The 22,621-nt window shown below is 37.4% G+C and overlaps 1 protein-coding gene across 3 annotated transcripts in view; it reads right to left on the reverse strand.

The window, feature by feature from the left end:
- The window catches only part of IQGAP2 (IQ motif containing GTPase activating protein 2), a 126,257-nt gene that overhangs the window by 4,516 nt on the left and 99,120 nt on the right, over positions 1–22,621 (reverse strand). For all 3 annotated transcript variants that reach the window (XM_048053658.2, XM_048053661.2, XM_048053664.2), the window contains 18 exons: positions 22,305–22,466; positions 21,145–21,287; positions 20,012–20,182; positions 18,420–18,503; positions 17,949–18,020; positions 17,763–17,832; positions 17,242–17,450; positions 16,391–16,540; positions 15,729–15,892; positions 14,829–15,053; positions 13,320–13,460; positions 12,904–12,988; positions 10,495–10,727; positions 8,773–8,905; positions 6,017–6,119; positions 4,204–4,345; positions 1,630–1,717; positions 606–818 (listed from right to left, as the gene is read on the reverse strand). In XM_048053658.2, coding sequence (XP_047909615.1) covers positions 606–818; positions 1,630–1,717; positions 4,204–4,345; positions 6,017–6,119; positions 8,773–8,905; positions 10,495–10,727; positions 12,904–12,988; positions 13,320–13,460; positions 14,829–15,053; positions 15,729–15,892; positions 16,391–16,540; positions 17,242–17,450; positions 17,763–17,832; positions 17,949–18,020; positions 18,420–18,503; positions 20,012–20,182; positions 21,145–21,287; positions 22,305–22,466 — 2,588 coding nt within the window. The remainder of the gene's footprint in view (positions 1–605; positions 819–1,629; positions 1,718–4,203; positions 4,346–6,016; positions 6,120–8,772; positions 8,906–10,494; positions 10,728–12,903; positions 12,989–13,319; positions 13,461–14,828; positions 15,054–15,728; positions 15,893–16,390; positions 16,541–17,241; positions 17,451–17,762; positions 17,833–17,948; positions 18,021–18,419; positions 18,504–20,011; positions 20,183–21,144; positions 21,288–22,304; positions 22,467–22,621) is intronic.

Below are 22,621 nucleotides of genomic sequence, written 5' to 3' on the forward strand. Positions count from 1 at the left end.
GAAGTTTATTATGCAATAAGCTTATTAAGTAGATATATTGACTTTGGGGAAGTCAAGCAGTTAGCCATTGGTTGGAAAGGAGATTGGACAGGTGGTTCTAAACTCTCTTTCTCCTAATGTTTCCATGCAGGATTGTCTCTGTCTGGTGACAGCCCCTCCAAGCAGGCTGCTGTCACTGGGCACCTCAAAACCCTAGGAAAGCCCAGCAGGTTGACAACTGAAAAGCTAACCTTGTGGGTGTCTGCACTAAGGCCCACATCAGTCCAACACTGGCTTTGTGCCTTCTGTGGGCAAACTTATATCCCCTCATTCAAGGTGGCTACAGATAGTTGGAGCTAAATGAATTACAAGTTGTGGCAGCCTGAAATTTGCTATGGGCTCCAGGACACTACACTAAATCAATGAAGTGTTCAAATAAGAAACAAGTCTTAGTTTACTGATTAACTGAGAGGCAGCATGCTAATGCACAACTACCTGAACTGAATAATGTGGACCGGTAGCCTTTGTTATCCAGACTTAATGCCTGTTAACATGTCTAGCTAGAATGGATTTGAGCTAGATGCCTAAAAAAAATCATCAGTTTAGAAGAAGCATGTTCCATTTACCTTAGCAATCTCATTTATAATTTCTTGGTACTTAGTTGCTGAAGACACTAATCCTGCTTGTTCCAATGTCCGGAGATTTCTCTGAATTTTCCTTTTCTTTTGTTCTACTGGTAGCTGCCCTTCTTCAAAAATAGACTGACTGTGCTTCATTTTCTCTGGAGTTTTGGAATCTAAAATGGCACGTTTTTCTACAAGTTTCAAGTGTTCAGATTCCTGGGTAAAAAGAAAATCCAAAACAGTTATTTTCCAATTAAAAATAACAGTTAAGAATTTGGATGCACTGAATTCTCACAGGAGATAAAGAAATGTAATTGTCTTTGTTTCTATCTTCTTACCAAATTGTCTAAAGTTGCTCAGTTTACTATTCTCTTTTGACATACCTTAAGTAACTCTTCACAACAGTCACGTTTCAATTAATCCAAACGTGTCTGAAATTTGCCAGAAGACTCACTGGCTTCATTTAGTTGTATGAAGACTGTCCAGGTCTCACAGGTGCCCCCTACTTACACACACACGCACTCTCTAAACTAAGCTGAAAAGTGCATGTTATTGAGATGTGGCTTCGTGCGTCAGTATCTCCAGGGCAAATCCTCAGCTGAGAGCTCTTCCCACTCATTTCCTACATCAAAGATAGCTGCAGTTCCCAAGCCAATGTTTGCTTATATTGCTTAAACAAATATACTAGGCAGCAAATAACTCAATATACCAAAGTTTACAAGAAAAAAAATCCATCAGAGAATTCACCTCAGGCTATTTACTTGCATTAGTACACAGGAAAGAAGAGGCCATGTTTACAAGTTTAAAGAATTATGAAATATATTATTTCAGCTGTTGTAGTTGACAGTAAGACTTTATGTCCTCCACCTCCCCCCCACCGAGTTGTTACCAGTTCTACACATAGTTTACAAATAGCAAAAATGATCTCATTATTATAGTGACAGAAAAAGCTGTCAGAAATCTGCTTTTAAATAGCTTTAGTAAAATAATTATTTTCTTCCCTATTCAGGCACAATATAGCACTTACCTGTTGTGCAGTGGCTGTTGTTTCTAATATTTCTGAGAGCGTATCCCCTGGCTGAGTTCGTATCACATCCACAATAAGCCTTTTGGTCCTTTTAAAAAGAGTATATGGGTATTACAAAACAGTTACCACTGGTTCATCTGTGCATTTTATTTCTTTGACTGTAGAACTAGCAAGCACGCCCTTTATGCTTTGTAATACAAGTATTTCCTAGGTTTTGTATTCCAGATCTTCCATGGATAACACTGAACATATGACTTGTACACAGACAACAAGAGAAGTGTGTACATACTTTTCTCCCTTTTATTTTAGGAAATATCTAACCAGTTAGCATAGTATAACAATAGTTATACTGTAATAGTATTATGCTAACATAATAAAAAGCCAACCAACGATATAAACAAGGATTCTAATTATGATCATGACAGCAGGCTGGAAGGTCATCTTTCCAAAGCCTGAACTATGCAGGTACATAAGGATCGTATCTACTAAATGGAAGCTGTTGCACGCTGATATGTAAACCACTTCTTTTTTGGTAGGAGTTTATCTATAATACTTCAAAGAATGTCTATTACAGAATTCTGTTAATTCAGAGGACACCATTACAAACAAGATTTTATTTTTCCTTCACGAACTCTTGGAATTCCCTCCAGATCCCCAGAAAACAAAGAAAAAACAACAAACAAAACCGGAAAGATCCCCTAAAATTAATTCACCTGTGTTACATCAACACATTCCTGGCTTTCTCTGCCTGCCAAAACCTTCCTCAACCTTTGGTGGTCACCACCACCATTGACAGTAGCGAACATGAGAGTGTTACCATTACACGCACTTGAAAGCCATCTAAAAGTATGCTGATATGGCTGGTAATACATGTATGCCTACTTCCTCCACTTCATACCAAACCAGCTCAGCTTTCTTGTTTTCCAGAAGCAAAACAGCCTAGGGCTCCACTCCTCCCCACCCACGTACAATTTGGCATGCTGTCCCTATGCATTCAGACCATGTGTACCGTGCACCTTACGTAAAGCATTCAAGACAGAGGTGCCTGCAGATCTTTGGGTTTGTCACAGAAGCCTTAACAAACCATTTAAAAACAAATACTTTAATACTTCTGTTGAAGAGGCATGTCGCTTTAGAGAAAAAAAGGAAGCTACAGTATCTGTGTTTACGTCCCTTGTATAAACAGTTGTGTCAGGTATTTAAGCTTTTTTTTTTTCCTGCAGTTTAACACAGGTTGCTATTTATTCTTCTGTCAGATTGTTTACTAGATCTTAAAATGTAAGAGAGATTACCTGAAAGCACTTATACACAGAAGTTAAATTCTATTAATTTTCTTGCTATTATTTCAATGTATTTCCACACAATGTAAAGGATTAAAAAGGATTTTAAACATTTCTTTTGGCCTTGATTTTGCATATCTTCAGAGATTCAGTTAAGGGATAGCATATTAGTCTGACACAGAGGAAAAACAGAACAGTTTTTTGTTGTTGTTTGTTTTGTTGTTGTTTGTTTTGTTTTTAAGTGACAACAGCAGGCATACCCATAATAAAAACAACAAAACCCCACAACACTTTGGGAATAGCTCTATAGCCCTGGCCTGTGGAACACCAAGTGACTAACACCATTCTGATTTGTCATTATCTTTGCAGTCTTTTCACTGTCTCCACCTTTGATAACAAGTTAGAGAAAAACAAAATGCTTCTTTTTTGTTTGATTCAGATCAAATATGTAAGACTTATGGTAGAAAAACTCCTTTTCCTTTTAGGATTAAATAACAAGTTTTTCTTGTACTTAAAATTTTATATTTTTCCAGACTTTGAACAATTGTTTATGGCTAAGATACAGAGATTGGACTACAGACATTATAGCTAAGAATTTTCTTCAAAATTAAAACTACACATACTACCTAATAAATTCTTTTTTCCCCCCTTCATTTTGATTTTGAAAAAACTTGAAGTTGAATTGAAGTTTGTGTCTACACTCATAGTGCTTGCAAGAACATTAAATCCTTATGTTTTATTTCCCTCTAAAGTGAATTTTTAGCTTTCTCACTTGTGTGTTAAGTATAGAAGTAAACAATCCCATTCTCCCCTTTGTTGAAGTAGCAGCAGGATATTAAATAAGCTTTATTCTGGACATTTTTAAATAATTCTAAAAATGACACGCAAATCATTGATAGTATATGATTTTATGACAGAAGTTTGAACTATAAAGTAGGTTATAGGTTATCCAAGTACCCAGTCCTTAATCTGCAGACTAAATAGAATAAACATCATTTCCTTTCCCTGCATCAAAGCATGCACTATTCATACTGAAGTGACAGTCGCATCCTGTTCCAATGCCTGGTGGCAGTAGGTCAGGGAAGTGTTTCTGTTTGAGGGGGAGGAGAAGACAGTTTCATAGTGTCCACCCCTTAAACATCTAAACAGCTTTTCATCTCAACTTTCCCAAGGCTGTGATGTTTTAAAGCAGATTTTTTTTATAGCTTCCCTGAAAATATTCATTATGTATGGATTGTGGATCCAGTCATTGATCAGTTATTTTTAAAAATATAGATTTTTGAGCAAAACTTACTTTATCATCAGGCTTTTAAGATCCTGATCTTCACCTTCCCGTAACTCGTATTTGCTTGTTAAAGACAGTGAAATCTCTGTTTTTGCAAGCTGATTCAGTGTGCCTTCCCTGTTGGGGTCATTGGGATCAACAGATCCTTCCCCTGTAAGAAAGGAAACATCTTCTACTTCAATTTGCTAATTTTATCAAGAGTCAATGCATAAAACAAAATCACCACCTAAACAAATCATTATGTTGTCAGAAGTTTTAAATTTATTAAATAACACACCCATTCCTACCATTCAAAACAGTCTTCTTTGGGGGGAACACTGAATAAACAAAACCATAAACCATCTACTTATAAACTCAGAATATTTTGGAAATGCCTCCAATAATTTCCTTTCAAAGTACTGATCTGCAAGAGACTCATGTCTTTTTTACATAGGAGAACGATTTTTATCTTCTTAAAATATCTTTTAACCTAACTTGCAGGGACAGTGAAAAATGAAAGAACAGTAGCTATTCACCCTGAGCCTGGTATTATCTGTGATGTTATAGCTACTTTCTAAACAAGAAGGAATACAGTTTACTTCCTAATACTGTTGAGGCAACTTAAATATCAGCCACATTTATTCCTTACAAATTCAAATATATATATTGTAAAACCTCATTTTTAAGTGGAAAAATAACTTTCAAAATTAAAAACTGGTATTTAAAAATTTCTCTGCACTTTTGTGGCCAAGAAGAGCAAATCTGAAGGCTAGGTTATTTAAAAATGTATATATTTTTCCCTGTCCAGCAATTTGAACACAACTGGATCATTTTTAGAAACACCAGTGTTTGGATTTTGTATCACAATTAATCTTCAGTATTGGGTGTGCTGACTGATGCTTGCCTGAGCCAGCAGTGTGCCCAGGTGGCCAGGAAGGCCAACAGCATCCTGGTTGTATCAGGAATAGTGTAGGCAGCAGGGCCAGGGAGGTGATCATCCCCTGTATTCAGCTCTGGTGAGGCTGCACCTCGAGTACCATGTTCAGCTTTGGGCCCCTCAGTACAAGAAGGACATCGAGGCCATGGAGGGTGTCCAGAGAAGGGCTACAAAGATGGTGAAGAGCCTGGAACACAAGTCCTATGGGGAGCGGCTGAGGGAACTGGGGTTGTTTAGTCCGGAGAAGAGGAGGCTCAGGGCAGACTTTATGGCTCTCTACAGCTACCTGAAAGGAAGGTGTGGCGAGCTGGAGGTCAGCCTCTTCTCCCACATAACCAGTGATAGGACTAGAGGGAATTGCCTCAAGTTGCTCCAGGGGAGGTTTAGTTTCGAAATTAGGAGACATTTCTTCTCAGAAGGAGCAGCCAGGCATTGGAAAGGATTGCCCAGGGAGGTGGTGGAGTCACCGTCCCTGAGGGTGTTCAAGGAAAGGTTGGACGTGGTGCTTAGGGACACAGTTTAGTGGGTGACATGGGTAGTAGGGTGATGGTTGGACCAGATGATCTTGGAGGTCTTTTCCAACCTTAATGATTCTATGATTCACAGTTAAAATTGCAATTAGAAGCTCTCCACACATCTCAAGGATGCTGTCGAAGATAGCTACCTCTATTGACTCTGAACAACACTGCATCAGCTTTCATTTTCAGCAGGATCAACTATAGTCAAAGTGTGAATTCACTTTTGAGAATGTCACAAGTGTTCAAAAAAAAAAACACAGCTACAGTAAATGAAGAATCTGGTAACATCAGAGAGATGAGAGTTTGTATATTTTGCAGTATTTAAATCAAGACCCCATTTAATCTTACCCCAGATTGAAGTCACCCATGAAGATGAAAAACAACATACCAAGGAAAGACTCTACATCAGGAACAGGTCCCAGCCCTTCCAGCAATTCATTCAGCAGGTCATTTGGCTCAGTGGCAATGGCATCCTGGTGTTCCAACAGTAGCTATAAACAAATGTAAATAAAGACATAATTCCAAAAAACCATACCCAGTGTCTTTATACTTGTAAAGAAATCTGGAGACTATATACTGAAAAAAAGATGGATTGTGATCAGCATTATGGAGGAACTAAAGTGGGTGGGAGGCAGGGAGAAGAAGCATACTCCTTTCTAGACAAAGACTTTAGAATTGTTCTTGCAGTAAGGCAGCTTGCTGTGTTCCTCTACAAGTCACCTTCAGTGCTGAACATCACAACTGAGAAGAAAAAAGCTTAAGATTTGCCTTCAGGGTAACAACCCAAGCAGTGCCTTTCAGTGCAGCATCCTGAACTGAGCATACAAAGGGATGAAGACAGGGTCAGTGGTTGTGTAGAAAGATATTTTTTTTTCCCCTGTATAACCATTCTAGTAGCTATTTTGAAATACAATACTGTTAGCGATACCTTTCAGAAATAGCTCTGTCTTATAAGTAAGAAAGGAAGCTACGCAGCACCTAGGACTATAAGAAAATGTAAAGCAGAAGTTGCATATTTATGAACATATTCACAGTAACTTTCATTGCACCTGGACATCTTCCCAAACTAAGCCACAAAAATACTGGTAAAACAAGTTAGTAAAGACCATGGATGGGCAATAACATTTTCCTGTAAACAGGTTCTCACTATTAATGAAAAAGTGATCTCATGTTGAGTTAGATTAAGTCGGCAGTATTGATGACTGCAAAATCCAACAGTTCATTTGCCATAGAAGGAGTATTCCTTATCTGGAAGCCTGACGGAAAGGCAAAGGGTCACTAAGCTTCTTTGAAATTTAACTATAGCAAAGCATGCATAGTAGCCAAAAACTCCAGGACACTAAGTAGTTTAAGCACTGCAAGCTATTTTTAGTCAAAAGTTAATGGTTACTATAAACTTACTGACAACTAAAAAGTCCAAGCCCAGAAAGCAAAGGCACGTCAGCATTTCAGTCATACTAACAGGACAGTTAAGTGAGAACCATAGGACTGTAACTTAATTTCTCAGTCTTAAGTGAGAATTATAAGCCTGTAATTGTTAATTTCTCAGACTTAAGTGCAGCAACTACCCTACACTGTACATAACATTGAGCATCATATTGTGAGAATTGCTGAGCAACTCTACGCATACTGGGTAAAGCTCCACCATGCTTAACTGTATACAAGCACAGAACGAAAAATACATTCACAGAACAAGTCCTCTCTCAGTCAAGAGATAAACAGGGAAGTGCCAAAAAAACAAAGCTGATGAATCTAACGGATCTCTCATTCCAGCTGCATCCTAAAGAGTTGTGAAAAGAAAATAAAAGTTAAGCAGTTGCCACCAGAGCTGATGACAGAGGACAGATTCGAGAACTTTTTTTAAAACTGAACCATGTATGACAAAGGACAGGATGTTTATGCATATCCTGTTACTCAAACTAATTTTGAGCTGCATGACCAGAATGAAAAGCTGAATTTACATTCATAGGGAAGATAAAGCAGGAGAAGACAATTCAGATGAAAGCATTCAAGACATTTAGTGGAAGAGGTGGCATTGGTAAAAGAAGATCATCTGCTAGAGTTACTGCACTAAAATAATGTGTAGTATTCACACCTAATTGCTTACTTTCTGCAAGCAGAGGACTGTGTTGTGATATTATCAAAAAAGACCAATCTTCTTGATCTCCTTTGTTTAGCAATTTACTTTCATTAAGTTATTTCATATTTTATAGGATATTTTTATCAACAAAACCAGAATAGCACAGTAATTGTCACTTTCAACTCCAAGGACATATTAGAGAAGAAACAACCTCACTAGAAGTAGTGGTTGAATAAGACTAGCGTATAAATGTCACCAATGAGTGGCATAAAGGAATAGGTCTATGCCTTAAATTAAAAGAAAAAATAGACACAAAGACTATCCAGCAAGCATGTTATTAGCAGACCAGGCTATTAGTTTTCAGTTGAATAAAGAGAACTTGCAATGTCGTATACTGGAAGTTGGGCACTCTACTTTTTCTATAGCATATCTGAAAACATTAGGGAGAGGTTCTCTGTGGTACTTCCCCCCCGCCCCCCAGCCTCCCCCCCTTTTTTTTTAAGCTAGAAAATAATATTAACCCAGCTTCAAGAGGACCACGTGGAAGACATTTAACTTGTACCCTAAATCAATCTATGGACTGCAGTTAATCTATGATTCTATTCTTTACCCAGGAAAAAAGATCTGTCAGGAAAAACAGCTTCAGTCCTTCCTAAATCAGATATTTACATCTGCTTCCAATACAATGCATATATGATGTATGAAACAAAATACACTGAGTTTTCCTGTTTTCCTAGCATCAAAGGAACTTCTTCAAATTGTGCTTACTTTCTTAACCAAGACAGGAAAGTGTTTATAAATATAAATAAGTTAGCAATATCACACTAGATGGAAACAAAAATATTCCCCCATCATACAATGTTATATTCTCATTGTTATTCAAGACAGTGCTTTTACGTGGAAGCAGTCCTCTAGGAAAAATGAAATCTAATACTCAATGTCAAATCATACTAGACATTGAAGAAATTCTTTCAAAAGAAACACACTTTAAACTTTCCTCAGAGACTGTTATAATTATTTCATAATTTATACATTTTAGTCTCCTAATAAGTATATTCACTTACTGAATGGGTATTGATAATTTCTTCAATTGAGATATATATAACAGGTTTGCTGAGGGTCACCATATCAGAGTATTCATCAATATTGAATTTCTCCTCTGGCTCAGGAACATCACATGCTGCCTGAAAAAAATTTCTAAGAGAAAATGAGAGACATTAATAATTGTTACCTATAAATTCTCTTTAGTTTGGCTGTATAAAAAATATAACCAAGTAATCAACATGCTTTATATTTGTCTTATCTGCAATCTACTCTATGTTGATGTGTAAATACGTTGCCTCTGAAGAACGGTTCCTTTAAACACTAAAGATTACTTCCTGGACAGCTGGTGAAAGATTATTTTTGAGGTAAGATTTTTCTCCTGATTCTGCAAGGAGTGATAACTTGGCAAATCCAAAATATTTAGAGAAACCCATATTTAATGCTTAAGTAGTTATGAAAGGATTTCCACAGAAATACCCTCTGGTGTTATAAATGCACTTTGTAGTATGAAGTGTGCTGAGAAGAAATTATTTGAGATAGCTACATAAAATTACCAAATTATTAAACTTTGGGCTACAAAATTTAAATCACTTCCTCAAATCAAACTGAGGTGTCATAAAATATGGCATTGTTTAAAATCCAAGGATCTTGAGAGGAAAAAATGCAAAAAATGCTTCAAGCATTATATCAACTTGGAACTACGTGGAGAACAGACTCCTACTTTGCAAGACAATGATTTACTCTGAGCTATTAACAGCTTCAGGGATATGCATAGACAACCAAGAAACAGCAAGGTCCTCCTGCCAAAGGAACAGTGTGTTTTCCAAAGTCAGAGGATCTGAACCTGAGCAGCTGGGATTAACCACCATTGGTGTCTAAGGTAGGCAGGGCACTTCTGTTTTAAGTAAAGATCCCCAGAGACTCAGTCTTGTAAGAAACTGGCTTCATTAAAAGAGGAATTCTTCCTTTTGTAGTAATCAAAGGACTAGCTAGAGTAGGTTCTTCCCTTTATTAACATTTGTTGATCTTGCTACACTTTCTACCCTATTTGTCATGTTTATGTCATGCCCTTAAATAATACCTTAAATAAATAGAGTGACTAAGGTCATGCCTTTGTGTTCATGGCTGATCTCTCAAGGAAACCCATTATATGAACAGTACATTTGCTTTTATTAAGCATGGTCAATAAGCATAAAAGTTACAAAAATAAGTTTGACACAGGGCAGAAGAACACTTCAATATAATAGCAACCACACAAAAAGATGGTCAATAATTCCAACAAACTTGTGTCCTGTAGTATAACAAAACAAGCAGTTTCCTATGACTGTACAAAGATGAAAGAATAAAATCTCTTGACAAAGATGAAAGAATAAAAATGAAAAAAGCAACTTTTTCCTCATCAGTAAGTCTTTTCCTCAGACAAAACATTCAGTTATCCCACCCACCTGAGGAACACAAATGTTTCTGCTGGACTGTGAATCATTCCATGCTGCTCTCATAATCTATATTTGCAGTAAGGAAGTCTTACTGCAACGAAATCAGCAGAGCTGATTGGTGTTCCTAGTAATGCTCAAGTAGAAATACAACATGCTCCTTCTGCTTCAGCTTCCTCAGTGAGAATCATTCAACACTAAACTTTGAGCAGGGTATTATTATTATTTGCAGAATGCACAAACTAGTCTTCCTTACTCATCCTAGAAGAGCATTCTTATTGTATAGCTAATTGTGAGAGCCTTTCATACCTGAACTTCTGGTATGTCTGCGAGAGGTAAGCATTCATAGATGACAGGTGTTCACTCTCGCCTTCAAAGAGCTTGTTAGAAGCAGCATGCTGAAGGACTTTTGCCACACAACCTAGATTCCTCCTCTGGTCAGGGTGTATCTGGCCCCCGGCTGTCATATCAATTATATCAAAACCATCAGGAGCAACAATGGCAGGGTTCATATAGCGATAGTACAGGAGGTTTCCAACAATCTATAAAGAAAAAAATTAAGAGAATTTCTTTTTCATACATAATCACATTTTACAGAATATTATCAATCACTTCCAACTTAGACCATATGAACTGGTGGTAGAAAACAAGGAAAAACTCCTAGGATGTATGTCTTACCTATGTGTCTAACTGAAAAGAGTCTGTGATCTTTTATATGATGCAAGGACAGTAACGTGCACAATGCCATTACACAATAAAAAGCCAAGCATACATACTTCCATGTAAAACCATTCACGTTTTTAAACATCTTTCCAAAATATCAGACAGCTATGTATTAAAAAAAATGTTTAGAAATAGAATTGCTCGATTTCAACTACATTATTTCCATTAAAAATAACCATCTGGTTTTGACTGTCAGAAACCTACCAGACATACACTGGAATCTTCTAATTTATATTTAAACCACCATCAGCAATAAAAACTATAAATAGTTTATTTTTAAGCTTTGGAGTAACAAAGTTTCTGGGTAAAATATTCAATTTACTAGATATTTAAGAGCTATTTTAAACTACTAAGGAAGAGAAAAATCAATTGCTCATCTCACAACAAATTCTTCCAACACTTTGACAAATGTCCCAATAACACTTAATGCAAAAGCTGAAGTTCATTAAAGTACCAAAAGCCAAAATCATAAAGGAATGGAATCAATCTTTTGTCATAACAACTCTTCAAAGATTAATAGTCTGTTAAGCTGAGTCAGTTCTTACATTCATTGGATTTGCTCCACAGCAAAATTTAAAAAATATATGTATTCCAAACTTTGTAATGAATATTTTCAATTAAACAACACTCAATCATTTTTGTATTTAGAATTTGTGCCTTTTAAAGCATCAGTTATAGACTTTTAAAATAAAGTTTCAATTTGGTACTGCTAGATTTAGGCAAGCTAGTGCAAGGCATTGAGTTGAACACATCAAGACACATACAACTTTCCTTCTAGATTTTGATAGGTTTGTCTCCACAGGTTCATTTTCTGAAGTGCAAGAGACAGTTGCCAATGTTTAATGCATCCATTGACATTAAGAGACAAGTCTCTTAATATTTTTTGTTTTTTTTTCTTTTAATTATTAAGAGACTAAAAAACAGGTTTTCCAAAACTGCACTCTCTACAATGATCTTGCAGTAACTTGTATCATGCAGATGGCTGTTTCATATCTTTCCTGGTCCCAGAAAAAGGAACAACTTTTCTTTCTGCATAGACCCTTAGTTTGTGTGTAGTCACCTGTTGAACCTCCAGCTTGCACAAAGGCTTTCAGTTGGATGCTTTATGCTCTATTTTCTACTTATTTCTTATGTCAAGCAATACTTTAATCTGCCTTGCTGAAGTGATGGACAGAAGTACTTCAGAAATGCTGCCTGGTGCCATGTATATACATATATGGCAAGTCCCATTGAAATGGATACCTTGCAATTTTAGAACCATTTCATTAAACACTAATAAAAGCACCTTTACTGAAATGTAAATAGTTGTAATTTGAGAGTTGTCAGTCTTTCAGTTGGCTGTTGGCTCATGGAGCAAGGCCCCTAAAAAGGCACAATGGCTATATGACTGGTTAAAGATGATCACTGTGCCAGTGCCATACTTATCACTCACAGTTTACTTTTCAGTCTAAGCTTCATTTCCACAACTTTTAGAACTACCTTAAGTGTGTGTAATACAATGAAAGGACCTACTTGTAACTTGTTTTTACAGCTCTTCCGCAGTGTCTTTAAATTAAAATACCTTTTTTTATTATTATTATTATTAAATATATTACTTTTCATATGCTAACTTAACTTCAGGGAAGAGAAAAATATAAAAATCAAGACCACTGTGTTCTTCATGAAAGGACCTCCGGTGGGAATGGCAAAAATACAAAACCAAAAAGCAAGATGATTCAAATAAAGCCTAAACCTCTAAGAACTGTTAATAAGCCTACTATCTAAAAGAAGTTGAGCAGTGTCATTAAGAATTGCTGAGCACACAGACTAAGAAATCTAGGTTGTGGCAACAGAATTCCCTTCTCTTTCTCTTCTACCACCCCTTTAAAACCCAAGTAACACCAGATCCCTTCAAATAAATGCTGTTTATCAGTTCATTAGAATGCTTAGTATCAATAAAAATCCCCTTTGGCATCAAAAGAACAAGCTGTTGGCAGTTTGCCCTTGGAAGTCTACCTTTAGTAGTTCATCTTCTGTTGCATCAGGGAATTTCTCATGGAGCGAGCTCTTCAGAACTTTGGCTATATATCTCATTCCATAACTACATGTGGAACAGACGAAAAGAAAAATAATGGAAAGACTTAGATGAAACAAACAAATCATACTAGTAAACCAAGTTACTGGCTCTTCTGTCAGCTACTTAAAACACAAAACAAATGGTAATGGAAAATACAAGAAGTTTCAAGTATATGTAGACATTCACAAGACTAAAGCAGAGTAGAAGTGGGAAAACCACTCCCTCTACTGGGGAAGTCATTTGAGATGCACATATCAAATCATGTAATTTGAAAGGATCACCATTGCCCAGGTTTATATGAAGCTTCACCGTTCACATGAACTGAACCAGATAGAGTCATCAACTCAGCACTTACGGCATCATATTGAGAGATGAAAAAATGGATGTGAGAACTTTATCAGTTACTGCTCTCAAACTCTGAATTGATGATTCCAATTTACTGACCACTTCTGTGTGTGTTAATGCTTGTTCCGTAGTAACATCATATGGCAATTTGCTGTAAAGCAAACAGACATTAAACCATGCTAAGCATATTTGAGAATAAAATAGATTTTTTTTTTTTGCCTCATAGGAGTCAGTGAACACAAAAACACAAATACAGCTGAAGTTTACACAGTAACAATAATTTTAACAAGAATGTCATGTGCATTAGCTTCTTTTTTGGAGGGAACTCTTCATTTGGGTAAGGGCGCACAGGCCACGTTCCTTCCCTTTGTTACAAAAGAGGATTCCTAAACTTGAAAATGGATTAAAAAAGTTCCAATTCATAGTTCTTCAGAAGGACAGTACTATCACATTGCTATAAAAATAAAACAAAGTGCTGTAAATTATTTCAAGGCATGGCTTACTATACTTGTAAAGATGAAGTAAATGACTTCTGATCATTTTCAGATCTGAAAGGATGTGGAATGAACATAAACTGTATTTTCTTTTTGATTAGCCCGAGCCAGTCCAAAGGTTTAAGGAATGTTGTTATACTTGGAAGCAAATTTAGATTCCCAGCAAGTAAACTTTCAGGAACTGGGATCATCTGGCATCATTTCTAGAATAATCTGTAGGGGTGCTAGCGGAGCTTGTGTGATTAGTTGTAGAGCAGAAGCTTTGAAAGCAAGGGTGATGAGGGGAAGTGGGAATTCATAGAGAACTTTTCTTTGCCCTTTTCCTCATCTGATTTTTCCCCTCAAGCCATAAGCAATCACAGCAGTGGTACAGATGTCACTTGAATAAAACCCTTGGGATCGCTTAAATTAGAAAAAAGAAAGGCTGAGGGAGTTGGAGGGTGTTCAGCCTGCAGTAGAGTAGGCTTTGGGGAGACCTTTAAGTGGCCTTCCAGTACCTAAAGGGAACCTACAGGAAAGCTGGGGAGGGGCTCTTTGTCAGGGAGTGTAGGGATAGGACTACAGGGAATGGCTTTAAACTAAAAGAGGGTAGGTTTAGATCAGCTATAAGGAGGAGATTCTTTATTCTCAGGGTGGTGAGGCACTGGAACAGGCTACCCAGAGAAGCCGTGGATGCACCATCCCTGGAGGTGATCAAGGCCAGATTGGATGGGGCTTTGAGCAACCTGATCTAGTAGGAGGTGTCTCCGCCAATAGTAGGGGGGAGTGGAACTGGGTGATCTTTAATGTTCCTTCCAACCCAAACCATTCTGTGATTCTGTAAAAGTAATTTATTGTTCAGAACAGGTTAAAGTACAATATTTCAAGCACATCTCCCCAAGAAAGCATCCCACTGTGTTATGGAAAGATGGGGGAGGGAGGGATAGACACAAACACAGTTTGTCAGAGAAGGAAAGGGGAAGTTAAACTGAGGGATCCCTTAAGTATGTAAGAGATGGTATGGTACATCCAGCTTCCTCACTCACCTGGCCTCACCAGTCTGCATTTCTAGCTGGTTTACCCATGACTTGTACACATCTACAGGACTAGTGTTGATTATGAGGGACTTGTCATCCATGATCTCCTTCACTACTGGTGCCAGGAGTTGACGCAGAGCGTTCTGTCCACGAGCACCTCGATTGAAGCTGACGACCATCTTAATGACAGTGGGATTTCCAGTGACAATATCCTGTATCTGGTCTACCTTAGAGCTGTATCAACAATAGAAAGGTTTAAAGATCTTACTTATGTATGCAGTTATCAATGTTTTTAAGCATTTTTCAGAAACCACTCTTTTGAAAGCACCCTTTTTGCATATTCAAACATGTTTATGCAGACTATTTCTTAGACTCCTCTATAGAACAATATTGTAGCAGTTAGTATCTGAATGCTAGTGTGAGTTAATATAATGTCCCTGGAACACAGCATAGTGAATGATCACTAAGAAAAATCCACAAAACAACAAATCAGGGCCCAAATGCCTGCTAAATGCATAAAACAAGGTTTCAGTTTTTTTTTTTTTTTTAAAACTACCATCTTTACTACACTTTCAGAATACATACCTACGCAGAAAAAAAAGACTTCCTCACCCTTAAATACTCAATCACAAAAGCAAGAGAGCCCCCTTTTTTTTTCCTGAAGTGACTATCACAAAAAATATTCTTCAACATAGGAAGATTTTTCTAAACTGAAGTGCTAATTTCGCAGGGTTTGTTAGTTAATTTTCAGGGTAAATTATTACCTTGAAAGCAAAATTCTCCACTGAAATTTATATACATGGTCTTACAGCAATTAAAAATTTAACCATCAAATTCTTTTAGGTATGAAGAATTTACTGAAATGCTTGTCAGACAAATTAACTAAAGTCTTGTACGAAATGCACATACTTTATTTCCTCTTCTAGAGCAGTTTTAAAGAGTTTGAGAAGCAGATATTCTTCTCGTTGATTAGAGGCATAGTTGTAGAGAGTGAAGATAACTGTATCCATAAACTTGGTTGATTTGTTTTGAGGCATCTGGAAAATCAGCTTCGCCAGATACATGGGATTAGTCTACAAAACAAAGAAATTATTTGAACATTATTTCCTGAGATAAACCATCGCTACAAAGGGCATCTGCCCTGGGAAGATCTAAGCTTCTAGAAAATTTTAGGTGAGATGGGATTAATTGGAAGGGCGCAAAATTTATTATATGCTTTAACCTGCTTGTCAGACAGACTCCTTTGAACCACATACAGTGAAGGCTAAAATTAACAGTAATTCATGTGGACTAAAAGATATACGGAAGAAAATATTTATTTGGTTTCAGTATGGCCTGAAGTTATTCTCAACAATAAAGCATCTGTATTTCTTGCACAGTTTAAGGACAGCATGGATTTTCTCAATTGCAGGAAACATTAGAAGACCAAGACAGTATTTACCGTGGTCTACATACAACACTCCTGTGGAAATCTTTTCATAACCACTACTAACATTGCTAAAATAGAGCAAGCAATATACTTATTTTCTTCAGCTATTTGCTCTCATGTTAATTTTTACTCTAAGACTTACCTGTAAAAGGTAGAATAAATGTTGATATGCCTCCAGTTTTTTTCTTCTCTCTTTGCTCAAGCCTTTGATACCCTGTTTGTCAACCATAACCATCTCTTCTAGCTGATTTTTGCTCTTTTTGTTAAGTTTCTTACTGTGCAATACCACATCCTGCAATGATCAAAGGTTTATATTATATATAAATGTAAAAGGCAAATAGGAAAAAATAACATTTTTTCCAACTATTTTATATGTGGCAATGAGGTCATTTATTAGCAGCTTTGTACTTTTTGCTACTTTATTCACTGGCTGCTCTTTTGAACATTTTTATTTTGCCACCAGTATGGCTTGCCAACAGTGATTGTCTGGGAAATCTGATCTCATGTATAGACTCATTCATTATTTAATGAACAATCTCTCAAATATGATCAGAAGACTACTCCATTCTACCAAAATGCTTTAAGTCTGCCAAATAATTACTGTTTTGCTGCTTTGTCCAACAAAGTGACATTCGGTGGCAAACAGGAATACCACTCAGGACAAAAGAGCAACTTCTCACACAAGCTATTCTGACGAGATTACTTAAAACAAGCAAAGCAAGTGCTTCCTTTGCCAGTATTGTAACTAATTGAGGGTGATAAAGCATTGTCACAGGTTGCCCAGAGGTTGTGGAGTCTCTCTCCTTGGAGATCTTCAAAAGCCACCTAGAGAGGGACCTGGACAACCTGCTCTAGGTAGACCTGCTTGAGCACGACAGGTGACCTCCAGAGGTCACTTCCAACATCAACCACTGTGTGTTTCTTTAATCCTGAGCTCTAACACAGAGAAGTGGTCAGTGTATGTTACTAAGTAAACCTGAACAGTCTGCTGACCTGAAGAGTGATTCTGTTTTTCACCAGCAGCCCAATCTTTATATCCATTAAGTTCAAGTCCTTTTCCAGCTGTTGGTTGGATCGAATTTTTGTAACCACTTCTTCTCTTAGTCTTGTTACTTCTAGTTCTTCTTGAAAATCTAAGTCACTTTGGTCCAAGAGGTAGGCAAATTTGCGCAAGACAGGCAATGGTGGATTTTCAGCACCAACTATAGTTGAAGAAAAATGGCTTGTTAGTTAAAACATTACTAAACACGTGTAAAACCCTTGAGAAACTGATTACAGTGTAGAAAAAGCTGAACTGCAGAAAGGTTATAACAGTTAGAAGCATGAGCTGAATGTTTATCATACAGTCTAAGTACAAGTATGTAAAATAGTACAGGTAAGACAACTGGTTTCCAACTGTTTGCATCTGCTTTTGAAGCGAATAGGAAACTAAAATCTTGGATGCTTTTTTTTTTAAGTGACACACAGTAACATACTTCTGCCCAGATATACAGCAAATAACCATTACCACTTACTTAGTGTTCTGTAGTCCTCCCTGGCTTTGTTTGCTCTGAGAAATGCTTGTATCTTCACAATTTCTTCATTCTGTAAGGTACAAAGATCAAGCAAAAGAACTGAGTTAGGACATATTTCTGTAATGTGCATGTAGTCATATTACCCTATTTACTGCTCCGTGTTCAAAATGAAGAAAAAGGACTTACATGATCCTTGAAGTATTGCAGCCGCTTCCTGTAAGCTCTCTTTGCTAGCCACATTTTGACCCATGATTGAATCTGAAAAATAAAAAATTAACACATTCTGCACAAATGGTTTGTATGTGTGTATCTGAGTGCATGTGTTTTAAATTTGTATCTGACAGTCCTCTGTTGTAGGCACGCTGGTCTCATGTGCTTGTGGTATATATGTCCAATATTCTCTAACTTAGTATTACAGAAAGAGAAGTGTAAGAAAATCTGTTATGATCCACTCAAGCTCAAAGCCTTATAGAAGTCAAGCACACAGCTTTCAAGAAGCTTTCTATTTATTAAATCTGTCAATTAACATTCAAGCACCATATAAATTTCTGGAGCACGAGCCCATTCATTTTCTGCTGCTAGCCTCAGATTCCCAGGCACCAGAGAACCAAGTCAAGGGATGAAGAATACTTAGACCGAGAAGCAGTGTAGTCTTACCTTGACAATAGCACCAACGTTGCCTTGAAGCACCTTCAATCTGTCAACGTAGCTTTTTCTTTGTTTGAATCCTTTCCAGAAAGCCTGTTTTATAAGGAGACATTGTTAATAAGAAACTGATATTTAAGTCTACATAAACATTGTTAGCAATTTCTGTGTGTATGTTACAAGAAAAACAGCCTTTACAGTAAAAAGATAATTAACTTAATGTAATCTTGTTTATATTTTTAGGCCACCCTGACATATTTCATTCCAATTTGGTCCAGTTTTAGAACTGTCGTCCAATATCAATTCCTCCCTTCCCCTGAAGCCTTCCTTACTCTTATCACCAGTATACCTTTAACATCCCAGTCATTAGCTTCATCCCTCACACAGGAAGACCCAGCCTCCCTCTTCTTGCCCACTGCATCCCAGAGCTGTTGCTTTACCTAATGGAACCCACATTGTTCTTGTCTTGGCCTCCTCCTCAAGTCTGTGGTCTTTCTGAGACATTCAGGATCATCACCTTGTGCCACAGATGACAACCTGCCAATTCCTTTATTCAGCTCTCCTTCTACTAGCTCAAAGTAAACTTTCGGCAAGGACCTCAGCAATACAGATCATTCAGCTGTTCTCAGCATTTACCATAATGCGTCTTTTGTCTATCCAACCAGTGACATCAGCCTAGTCCTCCACTTGTTGGCTTTTCACAACAGCCCATCTCTTTTAATGCTCATAGAAAAATATCAGAGAAGAACTTAATTTACCTAAACTTCTCCTCACTTTTGAACCTCTTCAAAGGCCCTAATTACTCAAGCAGCAGTGCACGACTTTACTGTGCCCAGACACGACGTAGAAAAGTGAAAACCCAATCCAGATAAGAGCTACTAGTATTTATCATCATGAATTTAAGTTGTTACTATAGACACCAAAATAACCAGCTGTACATTTGCCTATAATTCTGTAAAGGGTAGTTGGTTGATTATTTTTCAAGAGTTAAATAAATTGTTTCTAAACCATTTAAAACCACCGTGCATGCATTTGTCAATGTTCACACTCTCAGCACACAGAAATGTTTTACACTTATTTTGGAGTTCAACAAACAGAAGACATCCAAGGAACACTGCCAGAGCCTGATAATACCAGGGCGTCTGCCACTCCCTACCAAGTTATGACTTCATGGAACAGAGGCAAACCATTTCCAAGTTGGGATAGTCTAGAAAGGAATGTATTTCTTAAGTCATGCTTTGCCAAGGATTTTTTACTTCAATACTCAAAAAATATATTCCAATCTCATCCAGTCTTGGTTACGTATACCATGCAAGACCTGAACACCTCAGAATAAAACCAAGGCTATGCATTTCTGAGCTTTTCCCACTGAAGTGACTTAGACTGCAGGTGGATATGATCTATTATTTGAAAACGGGAGGTTTTCTATTTAAAAGCATAGTTATTCCAACTAGGACAGGAACACATTTGCAGAAGTAGAAGTCTGAATTGCTGATTTGAGAATTTTGTTATTAGCAGTCTGTTTTCAGCAGTGATACACCACTTAACCACTCACATGCAGATAGTTACCCAAGCCAGATTACATTCTCATTCTAATACAATACCTGTATTTTGATGGCAGATGGTTCCTGGCTTTGGAGGTATGCTTTTCTCTCCTGATAATTCTTCCTGACTAAGTATCCCCTTGCTCGGGCTTGCAGCTGAACAATCAGATTTTCATTAGCAAGCCAAAGCTGCTCCCGATTGTAATCTGCTGTGACTTGCCCAACAATGCTCTGTTAAGGGATCACAGAAAAAGGTCATTTAAAAGGAGCTAATAAAAAAACACTAAACTAAACAACAACAAAACTTAAGGACAAAACCATTCTGGAATCTGTCCTGTATTCTCTCCGTCTGTGTTATGTTCATCATATCTGAACCCCTACAACTTACCCCTAAACTTTAGTCAGTATGAAGAGCTACTTTGCTACCACTGAATTTTATGAAGGGTATGAACTCCTTTCAAGCTGGAGTTAACCAGCTGGACATGTTATTTTGAGAAAGTTATTTTATTTTTTAAACCTTAGGATTCAGAGTTCTGCTTCCTACTTTCAAGGTTTTTTTGAAGTCATATCTAGAAATACCTACCAAATCAGGGAGCTCTGTATATAGAAACTTAGAAACTCTGTATATAGAAACTTATAGAAACACTTAAGTAGTTTTGCAGCCAGAATTTCTGAAGGACCTATTGTGGTGATTTGAGCTGTCTGTGCAGCAGAGTAAACCAGTATCCTATATGAGCTACATCAGAATACAAAAAATGCACAAAAGCTTGTGTGATCCAGTAATTTAAGTTGTATTTCATGGTATTGCAAAATCTCCACAGCACGCGGGTTTAAGTTTCACACATCTTATTGTACTTGGAGATACAGGAATGCTGAAGATGAAAAAATTTGAAAGTACACAAAAAGCAGTCAGACTTTCCTCTGTAAGTGTCTACTAGTGGCTATTAAAAATGTTGCTGTAACCTTCAATTAGGGAGCCCCAAAATCATTAGGATATATAAAACAGGAGGCTGTGCCATCACTATTGTCTCAAACTTTAGATGTTGATATTTTAAGAAGCAGATACTGAACCAAAATGATCTTCAGTCTCACCCAGAACAGCCTCTTCCTTTAATATTGCCATGTCCAGCTATCTATCCCTCAAGTTCTTATGCTTTATGTTTGCAGTCAAAGCAAATATTTTAGCCATCTACCTGGATTTCTTCACCAGTTAACCAAGAAGTTTTTGGTACTACTCCTCCAGGGGCAGCACAGGTACCTTCCTCGGTTTCCACATTGTAGTAGTAATCATACATATTTTTCATTACAAGTTTAATCCATGGACCTTCCGTAGAATCTGAAAGCAATACATGCTGTCATTTGCACACATTTGTGTCCTTTTACACTGATAAGTTACAGCTCTCCTCATTCACTCCCCATCTCTACATTTGCTATGGAGCAGTTTTATACAAAAAGGCACTTTATATTTTGGCCCATTTTGTAGTAAGAATATTTTCAAAATATCTTATTCTGCTGGGCAGTATCATTCTGCTAGAACAAAACCGCTGTGATCTTTGTACAAACCCATAGTCAGCTTCTCAAAAATACATGTCAACTTGGTGCTTGCTGCTGAAACAGTGTATGCCACATCTTCCATCATCATTCACTATTGGAACAGACTATTTAAGAAAATATTTTTGCTATCTTCTGGCCAGATGCTAGGCCTCATTAACACTTAGCTCCCACCAGAGATTTCCTATGTCCATATCGTTGCCTTGTTTAGTGCTTCAGTAAACAATACTGCATCCTGAAAGGCAGGAAAAAATTCATTTCCTCATGGACAAAAAAAACCCAAAGTAAAGCTGCTAAGGTCAGTTGTGCAAAATGCCCTCTCCAAACTTGTGTTGCTGATATCTGCTGCTCAGGCAAACCACAGGGTCCATAAATGGGTCATGGACACTCTGGCAGAGCCTGACCTTTGACAGTAGTCTGTAAGGCTGAAGTGTGCAGTCTAACCCTTTCCTTTGTCTGCTAACAGGAAAAAAAAATCAGAGAGTAATGTGGTTTTCTGACAGGACAGATTAGCCTATTGACAGTCAAAGAAGATGCCCTGAATTCTCTCTGAGGCTACTTTGATCTTAGCTAGACTCTGGAACTAACTAGGCATTCCTCAGCATGCAGTGGGCCCTGGATGTAAAATGCACCATCATGTAAAACACACTTGGGCAACTATAACGCATTTCTCAATATATTCCAAAAATTAACACCCACATCCCTCACTTTACAGTGATTTTAGGTAAGCCTTTTGTGCTAGTTTTCCAGTTGCCTCAGTGACAGGGAAATGTGAAACTTTTCTGTTCAGGATGGCATTTACCATCTTTAGTTTTCAGCTTCTTGGCTTCAGAGAGGTTCTTGAAGTAAGTTTCGGCACATTCTGAAACAATCCGTAATCCAAACTTGGACTGTAGTATCATTGGGATTGATTGTGAGTCACCCTTCTCCAAGCTCTTGTTAATCAATGATATTCCAGCGGCCACTAGGGAAAAACAACGATGGAGAAAATTAAGTGTTGTACTCTACATACCCACAATGCTAACCACTAGCAACTTTGATAATGGACTTCTGGGATGGTTGCACACAGCAATACAGTGCTTCACCTCTTTGTAGCCTCCTCTGTGCTCTTAAGGAAGA

This window comes from Anser cygnoides, chromosome Z (assembly GCF_040182565.1).
Source record: "Anser cygnoides isolate HZ-2024a breed goose chromosome Z, Taihu_goose_T2T_genome, whole genome shotgun sequence".
NCBI classification, from domain to species: Eukaryota; Metazoa; Chordata; class Aves; order Anseriformes; family Anatidae; genus Anser; species Anser cygnoides.